At 42.2% G+C, this 24,544-nt stretch overlaps 1 protein-coding gene across 2 annotated transcripts in view; it reads left to right on the forward strand.

Annotated features, from left to right (window-relative positions):
• tnr (tenascin R (restrictin, janusin)) overlaps positions 1-24,544 on the forward strand; it is a 128,071-nt gene that overhangs the window by 89,203 nt on the left and 14,324 nt on the right. Inside the window, exons 15-26 of one of the 2 annotated variants that reach the window (XM_086043503.1) lie at positions 74-164; positions 460-542; positions 1,898-2,000; positions 2,294-2,383; positions 4,521-4,654; positions 4,764-4,893; positions 6,960-7,226; positions 9,259-9,378; positions 9,573-9,716; positions 14,905-15,024; positions 16,702-16,845; positions 23,902-24,032. In XM_086043503.1, the coding sequence (XP_085899629.1) occupies positions 74-164; positions 460-542; positions 1,898-2,000; positions 2,294-2,383; positions 4,521-4,654; positions 4,764-4,893; positions 6,960-7,226; positions 9,259-9,378; positions 9,573-9,716; positions 14,905-15,024; positions 16,702-16,845; positions 23,902-24,032 (1,557 nt within the window). Of the gene's footprint in view, positions 1-73; positions 165-441; positions 543-1,897; positions 2,001-2,293; positions 2,384-4,520; positions 4,655-4,763; positions 4,894-6,959; positions 7,227-9,258; positions 9,379-9,572; positions 9,717-14,904; positions 15,025-16,701; positions 16,846-23,901; positions 24,033-24,544 lie in introns of both variants that reach the window. The other variant, XM_086043504.1, reaches the window with a different exon arrangement.

A 24,544-nucleotide genomic window follows, 5' to 3' on the forward strand; every position in this document is an offset into this window, starting at 1 on the left:
ACGTGGCCCTTGACTACAAATGCTCGCCCGCTTTTCATTTCAAGTAACCAACTCTGCCTCCTTTGTTGTGAAGGTCCTACGCCCCGGTTCCCGTTATGAGGTGTCTGTGAGCGGCGTGAGGAACGGCAACGCGAGCGGATCCATTTCCATTGAATTTACAACCGGTGAGGGCTGACAGCAAGCAGATGTGGTAATCACGCCGCATGCTACCCTGAGCCCGCCTCCGGGAATGGAAGTGTTGATGACATACGGCCTGATGTTCCGCGCGGTTCAAGGTCATTTGGCAGAGTCCAATCAAGTTCTGCGCACCCAAATATTATGCTGCGTTCGACCGGTTAATGCATGCGCCCAGCAACGGTTGTGGCGACGGCGATTACGCCGCTGATGTCTGCTTGTTCACCTTCCCCTGAGAAACGGTCTCAGTGTCCCCAACATTGTCAGCTTTGTCGTTCTTCTCAGAGATCGACGCCCCCAAGAACCTGCGCCTCCTCTCCAAGACCTCCACCAGCTTGGAGTTGGAATGGGACAACAGTGAGGCGCAGGTAAGATCACCGATCGCTCCGCTGGCTGTCATGGCAACTTGGCTTTAACCAGTTATTTGGTCGACCTCTGTTGATGATGTTCGGAGGCTGCGAGTGACGCGCGGCATAAGAAATGCTCAGTTACCACTGTGGTTAGTTATTGTTGATGTAAAAAATAAGTCTAAGCACCCCCTCAAATACTATTTTTTTTTTTTTTTAATCTAAAATATGAGCCCAAAATAAATCATTTCAATTTTTCCACCATTAACGTCACCATGGTGTTCTTTTGGTGATGAGCAGTGGTGTGTCATTTTTTAGTCCACTGTACCTGCTTTTCATTTGATTGTTTTACATCAACAACAAGTGGGTTTTTCTTCAAAGAATTCCTGTAATTAAGACATGGATTAGCACCAAGCAGGGCTCAAATCCAAAGCAAAGCATAACACATTATTGACTCACATTTTTTTGTCACTATTAAAAGAATCGGTTGTTCTCACAGCTGATGATCCAGATTGTTTGATGCTAATCTTTCAAAGGTCTTCCAGCTCCTCTGTCGCAACGGGTGCAGAGGGGAGCGTGAGAGATAAACGCAGTCTCAATGATAGTTTCCATCACTAACCGTCTCGTTTCTGCAGAGTGCAAACGAAACAAAAAAAATCAAAACAAAAAACGTATGGCAGCGCAATGAAAGATCTACGCAACCCATCGGAAACAAATTTCCCGGAGGAAATAACGCCCGTAAAACGGATTGCCGCCATTAAACCGTTATCACCTGTTTTAAGTAATTTGAGTAATATTTGATCATTCTTAGCTCCCATATGTGTAAAAAAAAATGTTAATCAGACAAGTATAAAAATCAATCTTAACCTTATTAACAAATGTCTAAACTGGCATGCTAAAGTGATTTGTGACGCCACAAAAACACTTTTTCATTTGGGCCTTTCGAGACTTATATTATAAAATATTGGCCGAATGTCATTTTTTTCAACAAGGTCTTGGGCTGTTTTTTTTTTTTTTTCACAAATGCACAACTGCCAGCTTTAGACCGACAGTTTTAACAAATATGACACAAAAAGTGATTTTTAAGAGGCACATTTTAAGAAACTGGGATACATAATATTTACTCGGTTGTTTGATTTAACGCTCGATGGGCGGACACTCCAGATACCCGACTATTTCTACACACAGAAATAAAGAGTCCACTTTTCATAATATGTCTCCTTTAAAATGTTCCGCTGCATTTGCTACCATACAATACAATCACTTTTGTGTGTGTGTGTGTGTTGCTCGTTGGATCTGAGTCTTCCATTTCAAGCCGAAAACAAACATTGAGAGTGATCAATAGTTTTAATATACCTAATCATGTGCATGTGTAGGTGGAGGCCTACCAGGTGGTGTACAGCACGCTGGCAGGTGATCAATACGAAAAAGTCATCGTTCCGAGAAATGAGGGCGCAACCACAAAGACAACGCTCACCGGTAAGCGGAGAGGAATTGTCCTCAACAAACCCGAGGGTTCCTTTGCGCTACGATTTCGCTGTAGCTCGTTCGTTACCTCAGCTCATCTATTGTGCACTGAGGGAAACGTTCTCCATGCCAGGGTGGCCTCGGCTGCTTGGCTGGCCACTGCTGATTGTATTTGTCCAGGTGCTCGTTGTCCTGAGGGCACACTGGAAGCAACTAACCACTAACAACTTTTCACTTTTTACATTTCCCTTGTGTTTGCTTCTGCATGTCTGTGGCTGATGTTTAATTCGTTGATTGTGTTTCAGACCTGCTGCCCGGTACAGAGTACGGTATCGGCATCTCTGCCATGAGAGGCAACAACCAGAGCACGTCGGCCACGATGAACGCCAGGACGGGTGGGTGACTTCATCTCGTCAGTGTGGAAAAGCGCTCGTATCCAAAATTGTAATTTCACACAAAACCAGTAGACTGCATGAGATTTGATGTCAGTTTGGGAACCTGGTCGCACTCGAGACACTGAAAATGTACAGCGAACCAATTTATCACATGCCAGACGAAACTGCTAAGGGAGAAAATCTGCAATACATCCATTATGTGGAATTGATGAATCATGTCTTCCAGCAAATTTTGATTTCAAACATTTTGTTCAATCTGAGCAGCGATCAAACGGCCCTTGCGCCCCCTTTTTATTCACGATAATCCCTCAAAATGACAAAGTTTGACGTACACATGAAATACCGTAGTAATAAAACCTTCACAATTTGAAACCAAGGAGTTAGCGGAAGTACAAGGCCAGGAATTCACCTGAAATGTCTGCTTCAAGCCAAAATGTCCGACGTTTTGTTCAATTTCAGGCATGGGTTCTGGTGTCGCGGGTCTGTTTTTGGATCACCCAATAACTAAAGAATTGGTTCAACAATTGATTCCCCCCATAGTTTTGATTTACTGCAGCCTCGAGTACACATTACAGGAGTAGAGTTTCTGTATTGATGCAGATGTATTAAAATGCGTTTTCAACACAAAGTGTATCATCCAGCATCTTCTCCTGTCGAGAAAAGAATTATCGATCTGGAATGTTGACTCACACAACCGCGGCCGCGGCTCCTTTTCATCACATTTGTGCTCCCGTGGATTGGAAAGACGTCACGGTCGCAATGCTTTATGCTCTTTGAAGGAGGTAGAGGCTCTCTTCAGTAAATTCTGAAGACAGGCTATAGTTGCATTTATGCAATTTCAGGATAAACAGTCGTTTTTCTCACTGGAAATCAACTTAGTTTTTTTGTTTTTTTGTGGAAAAAAAGACCTGCACTAAAAGCCAAAATTTCGATGAAGTCCTAATGGCTCACCGTTGAATGTTAAAAACAACTCAAACTTGGGTATTACATCATCGGTGATGGGTGACTTAAATGCTTGAGCGGTGCATCATTTTTCATCTGTGCGACTGGGGGGGGCCACATAGGACCACGCATTTCCTAACCAGATGTAGGACACAATTGCCATATTGTACAAAATACATGCATCGTTGTAAGATACCTTCATCATACAATAATTTATAATACATTTCTCAGTGCATGTATAAAATATCCACTATCTTAACCCAACAACAAAGGGTTTGGAGGAAACAACAAAATAATAACATTTTGTATTTTTTTTCAGTGCTCTCTTGCATAAAAGTCACCGTTCAAGGACGGCGCAAAACTGCTGAACAAGAAACCATCATTAAGCGCAAGAAATCATTTTGTGCATTTTTTTTCCACAAAAATCAACTCACTCAAAATGTTAATATTATGTTTGTCCTTCGTAACATTTCAAATCCGCCCAAAAAAATTTACGTTGTCGTATAGGGGAGTGCAAAACCTGGTGTAAGTACAACTAAGACATGACTGTCATCTAGTGGTGATTGATAATATTACAACTTAAAACTACAGTCAAATTCCGCATACTCATTGTTTGGATTTGGAATTTTTTTGCGCACATTTTTTTTCCTTTTTTTTCCCCCCCAATATACATTAATATTTTATTTTTTTCCATTCCTTTCCCCATTCTTCATGGAAAACATTTATTTAATGTTTATCAAGTTGAGTTATGAAAAACGTTTTTTTTATTAATCGAGGGGCCACTCAGTGCAGCCACCAGTTGCTCATCCCTGGTACAGACAAACAACCATTGACACTCACATTCAAATTCATCAAAATGGTGTTAGCTCCTTTGATTCTGTTAAACTGATTTATTGCCAGGTGTGCTAACGTCTTCATTTATGAAGTTTTTGTACGATTTTAGGCGCCTATTTTCCCGCTGAACATCTTTTGAAATTCCAAACTCTACATGTTTCCCTTTTCACCAGATTTGGACCCATCGGACTTCTTTTTGTCTGCCAGACTGAAACATGAGCTGTGCGTGTGTGGTCAACATTTCGATAACTGATGAAAATGTGATGGATTTGGGAGCCCCCCACCCCCCCTGGAATATTTGCACATTGACATTTCCATCATCAGTTTTCAAAAGTATGTCTTTGCTTCTTCATTGTGCCAGGTCTGGACGTGCCTCTGGATCTGACTGTGACGGCATCTACAGACAACACCATCACCCTGGTGTGGGCCATGGTCCAGGGCCCCATTGACCTCTACAAAGTCACCTTTACGTCCTCCTCGGGCGTGACTACTGAGGTGAACGACGGCTTAACGCTTCTCAGATATGAATGAAGGACACGCCCCTGAATGAACATGCAGTCGTAAGAGCTTTTGTCGTTCGACTCAAGTTTTCTTTGCGTTCCAGCTGACTGTACCGAGAGATGAAACCACTACCACTTTGACTGACTTGGAGCCCGGGACTGAGTACACCATCACAGTGGCAGCCAAGAGGGGGAGGCAGCAGAGCAACGTGGCTTCCATCGATGCATTCACAGGTACAAGCCAAGCCCGGTCTGGAGCGCGTTGCCAGTATCGGTCCACGTACCAATTTTTCAAATATGAAGGAGTTATTACGGTTTTTATTGTCCCGTGCAAGAAGTGTATTGAAGTTGGGTATTTGTCCAACATGGCTTCAAGGCAGAGGCGCCTTGGCCCATGGCTGCATTTCACACAAAAAGATGATACTGGGGCTAGCTCGCGACACTTGCAAACCTTTAAATTCGTCATCAACATAGAATGATATCGACATAAATGATGTCATATGTCACGTGTAGAATCGGGAAGAGAATCGATAAGGGATCAGATTGATTATTGAAAGACAGCACAGAGCAGAGGAAAAGTATACAGTCAAAAATGGCAACCAAGCCCTGCTGTGAATAGCAAACATCCACAAGCTCACCCAAAATTGGTTTGTAATGGCTTGTATGTGCCACAAGATGGTGACAAAGCACTTCTTTGTTTTAAACAAAGCTAGGTCCCTACTAAGTGAAGCTCCCCTGCTTACGTCAACACTCTTCCTTGGCCCCAAAATGGCAAATTCGCGAATGCCAAAGTGAAAATTTGCAAAAAGTAGAAATTTCTTATCTAGTATCTACATGGCACTAAACAAGTCTTCTCTATGTCATTTTTATTGCAGCGAATGACTCGTGAGACACATAATGAAAGTCAGTGTTAACCACACACACGTAAGGATGAGCCGTTGGAAATATTAATTAGGTTTAACATTTATGATTTTTGGACCCCACCGGAAAAAATATTCTGAACCTACCGCATACCACAGGATAATTGCTAAGAATCATCGTTTTGGGGACCTTTCGACAATCGTGCCTTTGATATTTGAAAAGGGTTTTGACGCTTATATTCACCCTGATTATGTTTGTGTGTGTGCGCCCCTATTAAGTTTGTTTCTTCTAAACAGGCAGTTGGGATTCTTTAAAAAAAAAAAAAAGAATATATGTGGGAATGAAAAGATCCCGCAGAGTCCAGTGGTGAATTTAATGACCAGAAGGTGAGTCATACTTAAAAATAAAAGCAGGTCCGTTACGAGAGATTATTAGTAGATCTAAAAGATGGCAGCCCGCTAATGAGCTGGATTCACATTTCCAATGAGTCTTTTCATCTTCTGCCTGTTTTTTGTTTTTTTTCCTGGGAATTCATTCGCCCTGCCCATCATAATCCTTCTTTTCGCTGGATTTTTTTGTCCATCTACACCAGCAGTGATCTTTTTTTTTTTTTAAAGTCCTAAAAGCGCCTTGATTTGACTTTTTCGGCATCAAAATGATGCCCTCGCCTTTTCGTCTCATCATCCTCATCTTGATCTGGTCATTCTTCATAATGCCATGCCGCCGTCGTCGTCATCACCGCGACGTGTGACTTCCTCATTTCGTCTCGTCCGCGGCCGACCCCGCTCTAAGCGCCGGCCATCGGCGGAGATGGCACAATGATGAGATGGACGATCGGGAGGATGAAAAGAAGTGAATTGGATGTCCTCTTTTCATGCACTTCACTTGTAACGTCTCATTATCGATGCCCAAGGGAACTCATCCTCCAGGAAAACGTGGGATTTTTCTCTTGAACCGCACCTTCAAAAGCTTGATTTGTTTTAATTTTGATCAAGCGTGCTGGCTGCATGATGATGTAACCTTCAATTTGACTGCACCGTAAATATAATATGCACTTACTGGAAGCAGCAATGCGTTTTGCTTTTTGCTTCACGTTCATTCACTTCATCATTAGCTGTCCAAGTCATACGTTTTGACAGCAACATCTGCTCCCATCATCGCTTTTTTCCATTTTTCTTTTCGTGATCAATCCTATCACAACTTCATCTTTATGGCACGTAATCCAATTAGCCTCTCGTCTTCATGAGCGATTAAATCATCAGGTCCGCACGACTCTGCGCTCTGCCTGATCAAGATCGCACCCGAGGCTAATTTCCGCCGGCCACTTCCATCCATCCATTCCATCCATCACCGCCGTGGCTTCTCCATTTCCATCCGTGACGACGCCTTATTTCTTGCCACGCTTTTCCCTCCGTGACATTTAATCCATATTCCTCCAGGGATCAGGCCCGTTTCCCACCTCTACTTGTCCGAGGTGACTTCCGACTCCGCGCTAGTGGCGTGGAGCTCGCCGGCACCGCCCGCTGACGTCTTCATCCTCAGCTACAGTTCAGCTGACGGCACCGACACCTCCAAGGTGACCTTGGAAGGCTCCAAGACCAGGTCGCTGGTGCAAGGGCTGCTCCCCTCCACTCGGTATACCGTCAGCCTAATCACAATACAGGGCGACGTCACCTCTGAGCCCGTTACAGCGTCCCTCGCCACAGGTGAGCCGCCCGATTGGATGGAAAAGTCTCGGGCGGAGGGACAAGGCTCACTCTCGTGCATAGAAATGAAACATAAATGAAGGTGTTGATTTGCGATGCCGTTTTGACTCGTAAGCAGGGTGGGAAGGATGAATCGAATAACTTGATTCGATTCCGAAAAGTGTCGAAGCAAAATCTAAAAAGGTTTGCAGGTCGCATATAAGTACATTGGCGGAACTAGAGGGTGGGCCGCAAGGGCACGGTGCCCCCCCGCCCCGAAATAATATTGGACCCCCCAGGTGCCAGACCACATGATTGATTTTTGGGTATTTTCTGATTTTTTTTTTTTTTTCCCTGGGAATTCTTTTCCACACACCCCTGTCCACCATAGGGAACATAGAATGAATTTTTTTATTTGTAAAAAAAATAAATACATTTTTTGTTGTGCGGACCGATTGAGATATTCTTGCCCCCTCCCCTTGCCCCCCAAAATGAAATCCTACCTCCACCAGTGTATCTGTAAGATCCAGAAAGATGTTTTCAGGTAAGGAGTTGCATACAGCAGAAACATTACAGCATATACATGGATTCTGTTTTCCTATGATTACTAATTTCGTATGTAAAGGCAGCTGTGTCTAAAAAGCGAAGCGTGATGAGTCTTTGTTCCCAAAAGTGCAATTAATTATTATCGCTACTTATTTCCCGCCTGCATTATGACAGCGGCCATTTTATACTGGACCAAGCGCTCAACTTTTTGTCGCCGTTACATCCTCTGACTTTGAACTTGAGTTAGTTGCGGTGGTCTCCGAGGAAGACTCCTTCCTATAAACGCAGAAGCACCCACAGAGGCATTTCATTCATTATCATGGCCGGGTCTCACACACAGCAAATGAAATGTGAATCAGTGCAGACATTTCCGTCAGAGCTTCTTTGTATTCTGCACCTTCCCCGTCTGGAAGGGAAGCGTCATTAAATAATAAACAACACGCGCCGTCATGCAAGTTTCATCTTTACCAAAGCAAACCCAATTAGTAAGATAACCATACCCGAATGGGAGCAACTTTTATGAAGAAGCTGCTGTTTTCCAGCCAAGTGGAAATGAAATGATTTCAAGGAGTTATAAACGACCCCCTCTTCTCATGAATACGAGTCATTATTCTTTTAATTTGAAGGCCTTACTGTGCTGCTGCTTTCCGCCGGCGAGAGATGGAAGTGCTTTAAACTCCTCCTCATTACCCCCCATCGCCTATACTTTTTTTTTGTTGATACCGTTAATGGCTAAGGAACTGCCATCAGATGTCTTGTTTGCTCACATTGTCTCCGCTGTAAGCTTTTCCGCAGTCGCTCGATATCTACCTCTGGAGACGCGGCTAAACAAATTGTCAGCGGGGGGGGGGTGAAATTTCGTCTGGGTGAGCAGCGTTCCCTCTTTGTGTTTCTTTTGGCATGAGCATGGATCGGTCCTTGGATATCTTCTCAGGCAGTTGACACTTGTTCATGCGGTATTTACAAACACTTTTACACTTACAAATACTCAAAAGTAGAGGCGCAATGATGAATTGACCACGAATACATCATCAGATTAATCTGTCATTAACTGAAACAATGAATTGGTTTGTACCTTTTCTGCGCTGTCAATTTGAAATAATGTTCTGTTTTTGAATCGTATCGATGGAAACTTTTTTTCAAATCTGATTCATCCATTAATCGACTAAACAATCAACGGATTCATCTGTGATTAAATACACGGTTAGTAGCTGTATTTCCTTCAGTATTTTTAAAATGGCAAAAATGTGGCACTGTTTGACGCTGAAGGTACGTCTTCCTCTTCTTGCTGTTAATATACTGTACACCCCATCAAAACAGGATGTCTTAAAAATCTGCAATGTAGCCTGGAGTTCAATAAATTCCCGTACTTGAACGCCATCTGGAGCCGTAATGTCCACCAACAAACGTGACTGACCAATACAACATGTTGCACCGTAGCATGATTTGTCCAGTGTCACCGGCGTTGTTAGCCGTGTTTGTGACCAAACTCTGAATTATTCCGTAGGTATGGACCCGCCCAAGCAGATGACCGTGTCCGCCGTGGCTGAGGACATAGTGACCATTTCGTGGATCAAACCGCTGGCCCCTTTTGAATATTATAAGCTTTCCTACCAGTCAGCCAGAGGTATTTCACTTCCCATATTCTAATATGATTTGCTCAAACTCCAATAGCATCATCTTTTGCCAATGAATCTTAATTATAGTCTTAGATTATAGCGCTAAATATTTGACTCCTCCTTCACCATGACTGAACAATAGATGCATTTGAAATTGTGCACGACAAGCTGGAAAACGAAGACAAAGCTGCGTTTCCCGCAGGTCGAGTGGACAGCGTTGTGATTGACAGCGATGTGACCAACTACACCTTGTCCAGTCTGTTCCCTGCTACCGAGTATGAGATCAGTCTGAACGCTGTCAGGGGGAGCCAGGAGAGCAAAATGGTCAGCGCCTCCGTTTTCACAGGTACGGGGGAAAAAAAAAAAAACATGATGTGGACTGAAAGCCGCGGAAACCAGTCGCTGATGTCATTATTGACGCAGGGGTGGAACAATGCACAATTGTCATTTCATATTTTGTACTTTCGAAGAAAGTATGCGTAGGCTCGTTTCCATCTTGTGATGTTGGACACAAATATTGTTGTCAGAAAAAAAAAGCGAGGTAGCCTTGTAAGTTTGTTTTTATTTTTTATTTTTCCCCCAATGCTTCATTTTGGTTTGGTGTTAGTTTTAGTTTTTTAAATATGGAATAATTGTCGAGTGCATGAGAATAAAAAGGTCCCAAAGTATTTTGTAATTAATTAACTATAATCGTCAAACTGACTTTGCTTCTTTTATATCGACGGATCTACAGCTATGCAAAAATAGATATATTTAAAATTCAACCCGAAAGCTCACGTACAATAGAAACTGTCAAAAAAGAGATACATTTTCGCTATAATTAAAATTAGTTTTTTTTTTTTTTTAAACATAAGATATAGTTTCAGATTGCCTTCGTTTTTTTCAAAAGCATTTCGATTTTTAGTTGATCTCGTTAATGCAAGTTTTTTTTTTTTTTTTAAATTGCAGTCTTACTTTTCGTTAACTGTAATAACTTTGGTCTTATCGCCAATAGTTAAGGTAAAAATCCAATTTCACTGTAATAACCTTTAACTGTGCGTTGTAAGAAATGCGGGAACACACACACGTTCCTGGAATTTGTACGTCCACAAGATTTGAGTACACGCCTCCAAGAACCTCTTACACACACACACAAACATCAGAGAAAATGAAAGGGTACAGCCGGCATCTGGCATTGTGGCGAGAGATGAAAATGTCGACCCCCTGACTCAGTAATTGGTAACCTATTCCGCAGTCCATCTCGCATCACTCTCTTTATCCTTTCGCCTCACGTCTAGCTTCTTGAATCTTTGCACCTGCTTGCACACTTTCCCGCTCTTTCGCTCCATCGCTTCTTTCTAAAAACGAAAAAAATCCCCCCGCCCCCATTTCTCTCTGATTATTTTTCCAATAGGAATCAAGCGGAACGACGCGCTTTCACATGAATGCACAGAAATATGGAACACGCTTCTTCTCATTCAAAGAATTGCCGTCGCATAAAATTAACACACTCCCCGTGGTGTATGCAAAATGTGCGTGTGTGTGTGTGCGTGTTCGTGTGCGCGTGCGTCTGGGTGTGTGTGTGTGTGAGGGGTTTGAGAGCTGAAGGGAGCTCAGGAGAGTAGAGCAGAAGGTGTGTTTGCATGTCAATGAGACGTGATTCGCAAAGAGAAGCCAGGTTCAAGAATTCATTGAAGCAGGTGAAAAAAAAAAAAAAAAAAAAAAAAAAACTAAGAGACTTCTTTCTTTAGCTTTTTCTTGCTTTTGCCCATTTTGTCATCTTTGTCTTGTTTTGCACCCACACTTCTCTATTATAGGGCCCGAACAATCCAAGTGTGCTTGTGAAGCGTTGCCACCAGAATTGTAATCGGCTGAAAAGAACATATTCAAGCTAGTTAGAATTGGTAAATACCATTCTCAACACAATACCCAACCAGGGAGCCTTTAATGTCATTTCTTAAAGTGAAAGTCAACCAAAACATATATATTTTTTCCAGAATATGTTCTACGCAGTAGTCTAAACATGCCATTCTGATTAATTATTGTGTGTGTGGAATATAAGTTAAGCGGCAAAATGCATCCACTTTTAGCCAGCTCACAGGGCGGCCATTTTGTCACTTGTGTCAACTGGAGATGACACCAAAGTTGCTCAGGGCCCAGATAACGACCAATCACGGCTCACCTGTTTTCTGAAGCTGAGCCATGATTGGTCGTTATCTGAGCCCTGAGCAACTTCGATGTCATCATCAGTCGACAGAAGTGACAAAATGGCCGCCCCCTGAGCTAGCTAAAAACGGGCGGATTTCTCATATTCCACAAATGCAATACTAATCAGAATATTTAGACGTGGGGGCATGCATAGAATATATTCCGGAAAGAAAATATGTTTGGGTTGACTTCCCCTATAACACGAGTGCACTTGGGATTTACAATAGTGATCCAACATTGCACGGGAAAAATATGCAATGACTGTTAATGTTAAATCATCAGAGCAGAGAAGAAAAGCAAGCCGCCATATTTCATTTTGCCGCCAAACACTTAATGTAGTGACATTTGAGAAAAACTGTTTGGTTTGAGAGTAAATGGGCTCTGTGATGAGATGTTTAACTACTAACAATGGGCTCATACGCAAAATGTCAGGACCTTTAATAAATGATCTCGCCTCCCAACTCTGGAGTTGGAAGAAAGGCCGTTAAAGTCTGCCTAATTTATCAGCTTCGCTAAGAACACATAGCTCCGTCCGTGATGGCTATCATTTTCAAATATGCGGTATTTTGAGTCCCGTAGCTTCCTGATAGAAAAAAATAAAATATTTTGGATTGAATTTTGTTATTGTTGTTCAAATACATGCAAGTGCATCCGTTGAATTTGAAAACATTGTTCAGAAAGTTGCAGTGATGTCAATGGATAACAAATGTTAGAGTAGTATATTTTACAATATCATTATATAATTTTAGAGGGGTAAACAAACAATGAAATTAAACACTATAAAAGATAGGAGGTTATAAATAAATGTTTAGGTCTGGAGTACGACTAATATGGATACGTTGATCTTTATTGAGACATTTGTGAACTACAATTTTTTTAATTGTTGTTTTTGTGCATGTGGGGCTTTCTTAATTCGATTGTTTGTTTTGTGCATCGTGGTTGTTTTTTGTTTAGTTTTTGAGTTTTGATTGTGGGAGTGTTGTTCATGTTTTTTTTTCTGGTGTGTTAATGTCGTTTTAAAAAAAAAGAATATTTGAGTCCACTTTTTTGTCTTCATGTGTTGCGGCACCCTTTGCGTTCAAATAGCTGTTGCTACACCGCCACATCGATGCTATTCATTAGCCAGTCTATGGTGTTTCCCAGCATTACCATCAAGCTAATTTAGTTTAATAGTAAACTTCAGCTAGTAGTGGTATTAACCAGCTTGAAGCCTTCTTTTTTCCTGCCCAATTGTTGGTTGTTATGAAATGAATTGAGATGAGTTGGCCGCCACCGTGCCGTGCTCGTACCTCCAGGCATCACAGTAACTTTATGTAATTAAAATAAGATGAATTAACAACAAATTCTTTCATTAGTTAGTGTTTTACGCCACTGTTATTAGATATCTTACTGTTATCATTTTGGAGAGTCTCACTTGCATGAAAAGGTTGTGTACAATCATGCCAAACACAACATAGGGCTGCAGATTTTTTTTTTTTTTAATTCACACCACAGCAATAATCACGATATGCCATCTTCATACCATTTTATCTGATGTTGTCGGTGAAGCGCGGTGATTTTAATGCTAATGACAGGTCACAGCCAGGAAGGACTGTTGTGTCCTCTCTATCCGGCGTACATAATGGCCACGGGCACTGCACAAATTAGAATGACCTCACGGTCAAGCCGGACAAGCTGGTGTGTTCCTGGACTGCCGTGCCCAGCCAAAGACTTACCAAAGATTTTCCTCAAGAATAATGGATGTATTCAGGAGCACAACAAAAGACACTGCTATTAAAATACGATCATGTCAATAAGAGATAACAAAGGTTCATCTTAAAAAAACCAAACAAACACCAACACCACCAATTAACTGATTAGAAAGAAAAACAATCTGTTACCATGAACCGCAAAATAGCGGGGATTACTATGTCTGCATTCAAGTTAAGTTATTTGTTTTGAATTTTTTTCCAGTTAAGCCACTAAAAATTTTAAAACAATGACTCAAGACTCGGTACAAGTCCGTTCTGTTGTCGTTACTGACTTCGTGGCGCAGCTTGGATCAGATCCTGTAAATCCTGCTCATGGCTGCATATGGACCGTGACACAAATTGAAAAAAGAATTGAATAATAATTGACTAAAAATGTAAAAATATATATTTTGTCATGAATCTCACTGGGTGGGCCTGTGCACACCCAGGCCCACCCTTGGCTCCGCCCCTGCTGTAATACAGAGCTGGGCATGTTACTAAAACTTTGCGGTCCGTTTGTCGCCTTCTGACTGCAGCCGGGGTACCCTCCCACCTATAGGCCGGTCCGCCTATCATTTTTAAACGGGCTCCCGTTTGCATTTCCACCTACCAACTTTGATGAGTTGGTCTAGTCATCCCTCTCGATCCGTGTTTCGCTGTCAAAGAATAACCCATTTCCAAAGTGTTTTTTTTTTTTTTTTCTTTTCGTTTCTAAAAATACCTCTTGAATTGTACTAATAGCTGGCCGACATGCGTTCATCTTGAACTACTGTGACTTATCTTGTTGTTGCGTCCACTTTTCAAACACACAGTAGCTCCGTTCAGTGATTCACAAATGCAATCAGAAGATGGGGCGCGGTGATTGGATTATCAAGGACCTTGATAAAAGAGAGTGCCCGTTTTTGGGGTTTTTTTTTTTTTTTTGCTCCTGGTCTCGCTCTATGTATTCCCCATTGGCAATCTAATTGACTGAATAAGCCTCTGCAATTTGCTTGAACCTTTTGGCAATTAAAGTAATGACTTGGTTCAGGTTTACTCATCTAGCCTCGTGATAAGGACTCACAGTCACCACAGTATCTTGCCGAGAGAGACTTTTTTTTTTTTTTTTTTAATTGTGTAGAGGATTGGACAATATTAATTATTTTCTCCAAGCAGGACTGCGGAGCACTCTGTGTTGTGTGTTTGTCTGCCATGTTCCATGCTGTGCCAAAGTAACATGCCTGAGAGGGAAATTGGGGTCGAAACATTGGGGTTAAAGGTTTAATCAAATTTAAATCCAGTGCTGGCATGTCCGGCCGTATGAGAATGAAATTAGAAAGAGGTTGAGCAACAGCAGGCGGAGGTGAATGTCTGCAGCATAGCTTTGCACTCAATGTCTCCTGATTATTAACCAGTGTTAATGTAACATGCCCAAGAGGCAATAATTACCACTCAGATGTGGATGGAAGAGTATAATAACAGGACCATATTTAATCTCTGCACTCTAATTGGGAGGACATTCGTTGCTGCCTGAAGAGATTATGAAATGCCCTCATGATTCTTGTGGCTTATTTTGAAGTGCAAATGCTGAAATGAAAATTGGACAAATAAGATACGTGTACATTGTTACGTTTCCAGCCATGGACATGCCATCAGAGTTGACCGCGCTCAACATCACTCCACAAGGAGCCCTGCTGAGGTGGAACCCGCCGATGTCCAACGTCGACAATTACGTGTTGACTCTCACACACAACCAGGGTGAGTTATTCGGACGTATTTGTTTGGAATTGACCGACAAATCACCCGGAAGCTACCTCGTGCTTAAGCACGTCTGCTTGGCCTTCCTCTGCGGGGGACCTCCCCCCGCATTCCAGAAACATCCACGTTAGGTTAATTGAAGACGGCTCTTTGTTGCATGTTTATCCAGACACGCCCATGTTTCACACTGAGTAAGTATCAATATCAAACATTATAAAATACTTTTTTTCTTTGTGTTTATTTAATTCCTAGTCAGGACGTTTTTTTTCTAAAGCTGAGCAGTGATTGGTCATTACCTGAGCCCTGGGTAGTTGCGATGTCATTGTCAGTCGACAGAAGTGACAAAATGGCCAGAGATGGCTAAAAACGCGTGGATTAACTGTTATTACACAAACGCAATATTTATCAGAATGCTTTGTTTCAACTAGTGGGCTTGCAAAAAAAACATGTTTGGTTTGACTTCCACTTTAAAGGGAACCACACGCTCCACCCAGGCAGTGAAAATCTTGCAATCAGAGAAGCATATTGCTGACTCAGTACACTTCCCCTGCAAATGGGGGCGCTGTAGGACGTGATTTTAAGGTTTTCTCTTTGTTTACTCATGTAGACTCCGAGGACATATGAGATAGAATAGGCAAACACCAATATTTTCTCCGTGAAAAGTGTGACACGTCCTCCCAGGCGGTATTTGCCCTCACCGTCCTTCATCATGCTCGCTTGAACCCTTAAGGCCGGGTGAAAACATTGTAGTTAGCTTGCAGCGGATTTTTTTTTTTTTTTTTTTTTTTTTTTTTGCCATGCCGCCTGTGTCATCACCTTCCGACAGCCTTGTCCAGATAGGTGAAAGATAGCCATATTGCTTGGCCTCTCAGGGTCCCCCTTTATCATTTGCTCCATGAAGCATCGGAGCAAAGCCGCCTTCAAACTACTTGACATGCATCATGTTGTCTCTTCAGCCACTGTCGGCTGTCATTAACCTTTAGCATTTCCTATAATCAGGTTACTCTGTCTTCTTAGTCGGCCGTAATTGGCGATTTTAATGACTCGTCATCTGAAAAGTGTCATCTGCGGGTCTTAATAAAAGCACAAGTTAAATTTGGGTGTCTTGAGTAAATTATCCGTAACACGAGCTGTTGTGATAGGGATAACGTTTGTGGTCGGATTGTCAAGAATGTATAGCAGAAGCACGCCGTGTGCTATGCAATAAAGGAGACCTGACAGAGCTGCCAAAATGTGAAAAGTCCCCTGTGCTCAACCATCATTCACTTGCTGATTGTTATGAGCTGGCAGAAAACAAATGTCAAGGGTTGCTTAGTTTTCATGATTTCTCCTTCCAGCCTTTCCAGATAAAACTCCCGCTCAGCTCTCAGTCAATTTTCGAACGAAACCCCTCTGAATTCAGCGTTAGACAAATGTTCAACAACTTCTCCTTATATTGGCTAAAGATGAGTAAACCTCGCTATTTCAAGGGATTCACGCTGCACTGCCGGCAACAATCTTAGTTTGCACTCGCAAAGAATTTGCCATTAAATGAAAGTTGCCAAGACAATCAGGCCAAGTCCGCCTTCCAAAGAAATGAAATGTAAGCTGCAATAAATGCATGCATGAATTTGACATTTTGATGAGTTTTCATGACGTGTTCACTTTTTTTTTTTTTTTTTTTTTTTTTTTGGGTAGTGACGGCAGATACGTTTCTCGTGGAGGGCAACAAGCAGGAGCACCAGCTGTCCAAGCTGAAGCCCAGCACGTCCTACTCAGTCGCCCTCTATGCCACCAAAGGGCCCCTCACCAGCGGTACTGTCATCGCCAACCTCCAGACGCGTAAGCCTCTTCCTTCTTCATTCTGTTCATTGATGACGCTCTGATCATCTGAATTCAAGCAATCGTGTGGTCGGATGGATAAATAGAGGTCCGAGAATAAAATCAACTGCGGTGCCCTCGCGCGTCGCAAATGAGATCGAGAGTCGCCCATGACGACGACGCATGTAAGCACACTCTTGCAAACCGGCTGATGTCACATGCCACTCCACCAGACCCTGCCTCTTAAAGGCACATATCTAACAGTACCACGCAGACACCACGATCCCTTCTTATTTTCGACATGGTGGCATTTTGCCTCTAAAACGTTCAGGCAGTGCAACTGCAATTTTCATCCACTTGAATAATTCTCATTCTTGAATATTTTTTGTTGCTGACAATTTTCTGCCACACACTTCAGCCCATTTATCATTAAATATTGTGAAAATGAGTGGGGTGAATATTTACTTTGTATACTTATTTGCAGTGTGTGCCCCTAAGTCTTCTATTTTCAGGTTAGGGGTCACTGTGCTCCTAATGAAAAAGTTAGCCTGGGGCCCTCAATGTATAATTTAATTCCTAAAAGTATGTTAAGCAGTACATGTAGTATTTTTATCCACATTTGGAAGAGGCCCAAGTCCATCTGAAGATATCAGACTATTTATGCTGCCATGACGCAGGTGCCAATTGTGCCCGCTGAGAGAAAAAGTTTGGAATCGTCTCCCGGTGTAAATCCATCTTAAATTGAACATGGTGAGACTGCCATATCGACTACACCTTTCATTATATTCACCTTTCCAGGGAGGACTAACACATGTATAAACAATTGTTCCAGTTCAGCAAAGCTGCAACTTTGTCAACTTTTTGGGGAGTTTGGAAAAAAGTAAGCAAGCAGAGGATTTCGTATTCCCAGAGGAACATCCATTTTTCCCGCAGCAGAGATGAGACATGCCAAAGCAGTGCTGCAGAGACCTGAAAACACAAATGAGGCTGAGACACATAACGTACAACCATATCGGTGCTTTACTCTCACAGGATTAAGCAAAAGTCCAAGTTGCATATATCGTCACTGTCCAGTGGAAAAAAAAAAAAACAGCATGATCAATTTGGGATTTTATTTCCACGTTCATGCGATGTCTGCGGCGCGGAAACCCCATTCATGTAAAAATAAGAAAAATGAAGAAAAAAAAATGGACATAAGTGTTTATCACAGGACAGCGACGGTATTCTTCTATTTTGGCGCACACAAGGCAACACAAGAACCGGTTTTCTCGATGATGACATGAACCACTAGGGGGAGCCTCACTTAAGCGCATCTAGTTGATTTGTTGGCATGATTGGAGGTAAATGAGCATTTCAGTCTGCCCTACTGCTTCGTGTTGAGGAGGAAGAGGCTGCTGATGAGACAAAAGAAATCCATTTTCACATTTACAAGGAATGACGGCGCACTGCTATGTAATTATGGCGAGCGCCGCCTCTTTGTTAGACAGCACGGCTCACCAAATGCCGACATTGCAAGTTAGATGGCTGGAATCTAAGAAAGTAACGTAATGCACCGCGCGTTTTTTTTACAGACGCCTGAAGGCTGCACACGTACGACAATTTACCGCCCCCGCCCGCCCCTCTTTGGGCCCACATGCTGAAAAGTGATGGTTGTGTTTTTGAAGCAAGAGAGCCCCATCCTGGGGCTGCGTCGCTGAGCTCAAGAGTCGCTACTGCTCAGCCTGCTGCTCTTGCAAAAATATTGTATTACTTTGCCAAGTGGTTCAGACATGACTGCCAGACGTACTTGGAGAGCCAGTAGCCCCGTAACGGACTGTTTAAATGCTACTTCTAATTGAATCTGTTGGGAACAGCTTTTAACAGCTTATGGCAACATGTTTCAAAGTTTGCACGTATGTGAAGACTGATTCTGAGCTAACTACAAGATGTAGTTGCTGCATATTAATGCGCCTTTCTCGCAAACGGCCCTGCTTGGGTCAGAAATGTCAGAAGCAGGGGGAATCCAATAGTTTACTGCCACAAGACGGATTTTTTTGGGACGGGTAGGTGTGGAAGAGGGTCTCATCCAGTTTGTAAAAAGTAAGCTTCGGCCTAACTGTAATGACAAACAGACGGCAGTAGGTGGCAGCGTCGCATCGCTTTGGGTTTGTAATCAGCATTGCTTTTGAGTTCAAGATTAAGATTAGGGGGTGAATCTCTGCTGCTTTCGTCGATTATTAATATTAATGAGAGCCAGACAGGAGTGTTTCCTGGTAGAAATCTGAGGAAGGAGTCTGAAAAACGTCTGCCGCTTTGAAGGTTCCGTTGAGCACAATGGCCAAAGTTCCAAACCTGCAGGACTCTCCCTCCTTGCTCATATAAACTCAACAATCAGGGGAGAAGGGATTAAGTCAGGGATCTGACCAAGAACCGGATGGTCACTCTGTCAGAGCTCCAGTGGTCCTCTGTGGAGAAAGGAGAACCGTCCAGAAGCACAACCGCGTCTGCAGCACTCCACCAATCAGGCTTGCATGGTGCAGTGGCCAGACGGAAGCCACTCCTTAGTAAACAACTCATGGCAGCCCACCTGGAGTTTGCCAAAAGGCACCTGAAAGACCTTCAGATCATGCAGATCATGAGAAAGCAAATTCTCGGGTCTGACGAGACAAAGATTGAACTCTTTGGCGTCCTATTTGGAGGAAATCAGGCATCGCTCCTCACCTGATCAGTGCATCCCTACAGTGAAGCTTGGTGGCGGCAAATCTTTCAATCTTGAAAGTGGCTCTGGATCTTCACCCAGCCTAGTTACTAAGATGTAAGTGTAGAAACTCTGTGTTATTATGTGCATTTGTCCACTGTTACATTGCAAGCGGGCAGAAATGCAAGAGGACCTTTTCTGACCTTCCAAAATAGGCAGATAAAAGGTTTATTTTGTTGTTAAATTTCGCACTTGGTGGTTGGGCAGGCACCCCCGAGAGCCAACCATTTGCAGACAAGCAATGAAAGAGTTGATTTTTTATAAAATGCCCTCTTTAAATGGAAATGATCTGCCCTAACATTTGTTGCACCAAAACGTCAACATGTTATTTCTTCCCAATTCATGTCTAACAAAAGGACGTGCTCAGCTTGCGGCCATGTTTTGTCACTTTACATGAGGAAATAGAAAATACTTATGGAAAATGTCAACAATATCTCACTTGTTACATTTTCTTTCATTACTACGCTTTTGCATATTCCTTCAGATGAATTAACCATTCAATTCCTTCCAATTCATTCTGTTATTCAGTGCAATTTCATCTTTTATCGCTATAAAACATGCAGCGCGCCCTCAGCCTATGAGGTAATACCCGCTTTCGATAGCATGAACGGATGATCCCATCTGCTGCCTCTGTGTCCGTTTATTGCACAAAGCATTGTTTATACCCTCTGTTAATGCTCTGCTCAATCCTGTTCGGAGCCTAAGCGGGCCGAACATCTGCTCACCTGCTTCAGCGCTCTCGGTTTCAAAAATCGAAATGGAGAAATAACACCTCATGCTCAATTTATATTAATTGAAAAGAAATATTGCTCGCTCAACTCTCGCCTGTCATCTCGGCACTAAGCTTCATCGAGACAAACCGAAAGATAAACCCGGTTCATTCTCTACCACATGCAGCCTGTAAGGGGACTTCAGATAAGCGGGGTTGGGGGTGGGGGCGGGCTGGAAGAGGAAGCAAATGGAGAAGATAAAGAGTGCAATGGAGAGGCAAAGCTCAGAGTGATACGGGAATAGGTGGTGAGGAGGGAAAGGCAAAAATGAGCTGCAAGGGGGATCAAATACAGATTTGCACACATCACTGAGGACTTTTTTTTTTTTTTTTTTAAATCTTCAAGTGCAACATTGAGTCTTTCTCTTAGTTTTCAATTTACTTTGTAAATGTAAAGTTTCCCAATATGGAACTGACTATCAGAGCAGGGAGCTTAATGATTGAGCTGTCCCTGATCACACACAAATAATAGCCGCTGCGTTGATGTCAGTCAGTGTGGGCATCGAGAGACAATCGGAAGCCTTTTCCACAGGGGTGCCTTGATATGAGTTTAAGTCATTCCGAGGCCACAGGGGGCAGTATAGTGCAGATACAAGCGAAGAAGACTTTTAGAGGTACGGCAATTGGCTCAGGAAACGGTAGTAACATTCTCTCCAGAGGATAAAGGAAATATGCCTGAGCATTGCTAGATTATTTTTGTTGATGCAATGTTTGTGTTCAAATATCCGTTGCTTGAAGAGTTATAACGCCGCAACTATCAATGCTATTCGTTAGCCCGTCTATGGTGTTTGATAGCATTGAGATGAATGGATTTATGGAAAGCAAAGCTATGAGTCATTTTCTTTGTTTTATGTTGGTTGACAGTAAACTTCAACTAGGCGTGTCATTTAACGGCTTGAAGCCTCTTTTTTGAAGGAATTGTTCACTACCTGCCAAAACTGTAAATGTAAAGTTTGTGTGGCTTGTTGTGAAGTGAGTTGAGTTCATTGCCCAAATCGCAGTAGCACTTGTATCTCCAAATTTTGTTTCATGAGTCAAAGCAAAAAATCAGCCAAACAGTGGCTTGTATCATTAAAAAACCTTAATTTGTTCTCGTTTTCTGATGACTCGAGCATACCGGAACATTTCGAGGTTCCACATGACTTAAGAATATGTTGGCACAAGAAGGGACGAGAGGTGTGCATCCCTCCAATAAAAGACGATTCGATACATGTTTCGCTACATGGGGTACGGTACGATTCAAGAACAGCACAAGTGGAACGATTCGATTCGGTTCGATTTTGATTCGATATGGACCGGCTCTCGCTTTTCTCATGTTCATTAATAGGGAACATGTGAAATCTCTCCGATGCCCAAACGATTCCAGTTAATTACAATTAAAGAAACAACACCTCACCAGCGATATCAAACCAATTTATACCTGGTGCGCATCTTTCATAAAAACGATTCAATCTGCATCTTGATACAGGGGGCGAGATACAAGTCAAGGACGAGACATTTCAAAATTCAATTCCATTCGGTAAGTCATCCTCTTTCTATCACGTACCAAAATGAGGTTATAGCCGGTCAACCACCATTTGCCGGCGGTCACCGTATGAACCCCAAAACACAGGTGATGTAAGGTGTTGAAAGTGCGGCGATGTGGCTCAAATTGTGGCACTGTCACAGCGCCTTATGTAAAGCAGTGGAGGGGGGGGTCAGAACATACTGCCGTGCGGTGTGATGTAATGTGCGGTAAAACTTGAGTGGGCTTGACAATCACCAGTTTGCTTTGGAGGATGTGATGCGGTTTGGGCTAATGTGGAAAGTGGGCTTTCCGCTCCACTCGCTGTAATCCTGCGGGGTGTCCCTAATAAGGCCGCAAATTGCTTGGGAGCCTTGTATTCCTTTGTTTACGTCGGGAAATAAACTCACCCTCCAGGCAAATATTGTTGTTGATTTGTTATTTCTGTCCTCCATTTTTCATGACAATCATCTGCAGCAGTGGTTCACAAAAGTTTTTTTTTTACGCCAAGTACTTTACCACCCCAAAGCGTTTAGCTCTCCAGATAAATAAAAATAGAAAAATTGAAGAAAAAAAAATTGCATTCAAATCATGGTTCATTTAGAATGTATTGCGCATAAAGGTTCGTTCGAATTTGTTGTAGATTTAAAATAGATAAAATTATTTTCAAAGTTAAGTGCAACTGAACTGTAACTGAAAAAAAAAAAAAAGACTTGATTTACGGTGTTAAAGTTATACAGAACATATCATTTGTTGAAAATACCGGAAAATGACATAGGGTTACCGCATTTTAATCATGTTCAGATTAAGTAAATCCTAGGGATTTTATTTTTTTTCCAGTGCACTACTTCAGTTCCACTAGCGGCAACCATACCACATTCCGAGAATCACTGTTCTAACAACCAAATTCTGCCTCTCACAAAGATGCGAATGCTCACTTCTGTCATCAGAAACCACCAACATTTTCTTACATTAACTGTATTCCACTTTGACATTTTTGGAGGCAGATTTAAAATATTTGCCAGGACGCACTGAAAAAAGTTTTTGTTTGAATTTGCTCCATTTTATTTCGTCAAGTGTTTGCACAAAATAAAATCATCTGGATCCAGATAAAAAAAATTAAATGTTTCATCTACTTAAAACAAAATAAATCTGGATCCACATTTTATTTTGCGCAACCACTTGACAAAATAAAATTGAGTACTGTAAATTGTATTTACCATATTCTTTAGCGTGGGCAGCCACTCCAGAGACCAACAGGCCATTAAAAAGTCACGTGTCCATAAAATGTACCCCCTTAGGTTCATTTTTCAAGATTGTTGACACTTTTCCTCCTCATCAGCAAGTTCAACAGTGAGTGCTGAAAAGAGAAGCGGGAATGCTTTGGCTGCTTTGATTTGAAGAGTGAAAGTAGAAGCAAAATATCCTATTAGATTAACCAAGCCAAAGTTTTGAGGAGCACAACTAGCACATGTGATTTGTTTGGCGTGGCCTCATCCTTCTTATTTAGTTTCAGACTTACACTTGCCGATGAAAAGTCCTAAAAAAAAAAAAAAGAAAAAAACACTTTCGGATGGCCCCCTCGGCATTCCTGCAGTATGTCTTGTATATTTAACAGAAGCGGCTTTAGTTAAGCTAGACATGGGTCAGTGCTGCTTTTCTACATCACAGCTGTTTGAGCAAAGAACCCTCCCCGAAAAAGTCCTCGGGTGACCTGGAAAACCTCCTCGAAGCCTTTTTTTTGTAAGCAATTATCCGTCAATGACACACCGACGGGCCAGTCAAATGTTGCCCGCTGCGTGTCATTTCCAGGGTGTTAATTTACAGCCCGTGAGGCGACATTTGCTCGCTGCAGCTGCTCCGACTGTTTTACTGCCACTGACCGCTTCGCCTGGTGCATCTGGCCTCATCGTGAATGACTCGCGCACGTTTTCTGATTAACAAGGCGGGGGGATCCGATGGACAACTGACCTTGAGCTCTGGAAATTCCTATCAAGTTATGCATTTATTGTCTTTTGCCTTGAAGAGCAAGATAATCATCCCCGTCTATTCTTGTGTTTTGCACAGCTATGGACGCCCCTCTGAACCTGACCGCCAGCGAAGTGAATCACCGCAGCGCTCTCATCTCCTGGCAACCGCCCATCTCGGAAATCGACAACTACATGCTCACCTACAAGTCGGCCGACGGCAACCGTAAAGTAAGCGTCACTCATGCCGTGGTTACATTTCGAAAAATGTTTTGCCGTAATCGTCTAATTCCCATGGTAACAATGCAAACATTTATTTATTTTTTTTCTAAAAAAATTGTTATTTTTTTTTATAATCATTCATGCAGCTTTCTTTGAATTCAACTGATGTGATGAGAATCTAAAAACTGGACCAAAATTTTTTTTTTTTTATTTGCCTCAAAGATTTAAAATGGTCATAATGCTTGATTTTAAAAAATGTTATTAAATAAAAACTAATGTCCCTATTTTTTAAAAGAAAAGTTTTTTTGTTACCACATTAACTCATTCACTGCCATCGACGAATTTACTTGTCTTTTTACAGTCCGGCCATTCAATCCCAGGAATCGAGTTATATTTTTGTCAAATTATTTCAAACGTTAGGGTTAAAGAGAGTCTGGAAATGTCTGGCAGTGAATGAGTTAAGAGTGGCTAGATTACATTTCGGATTACTTCAATGTTATCTTCAATGGGAAAAAAAATGC

The sequence above is a fragment of the Filicampus tigris genome, chromosome 10 (genome assembly GCF_054856515.1).
Source record: "Filicampus tigris isolate MCC_2025a chromosome 10, RoL_Ftig_1.0, whole genome shotgun sequence".
NCBI lineage: Eukaryota > Metazoa > Chordata > Actinopteri > Syngnathiformes > Syngnathidae > Filicampus > Filicampus tigris.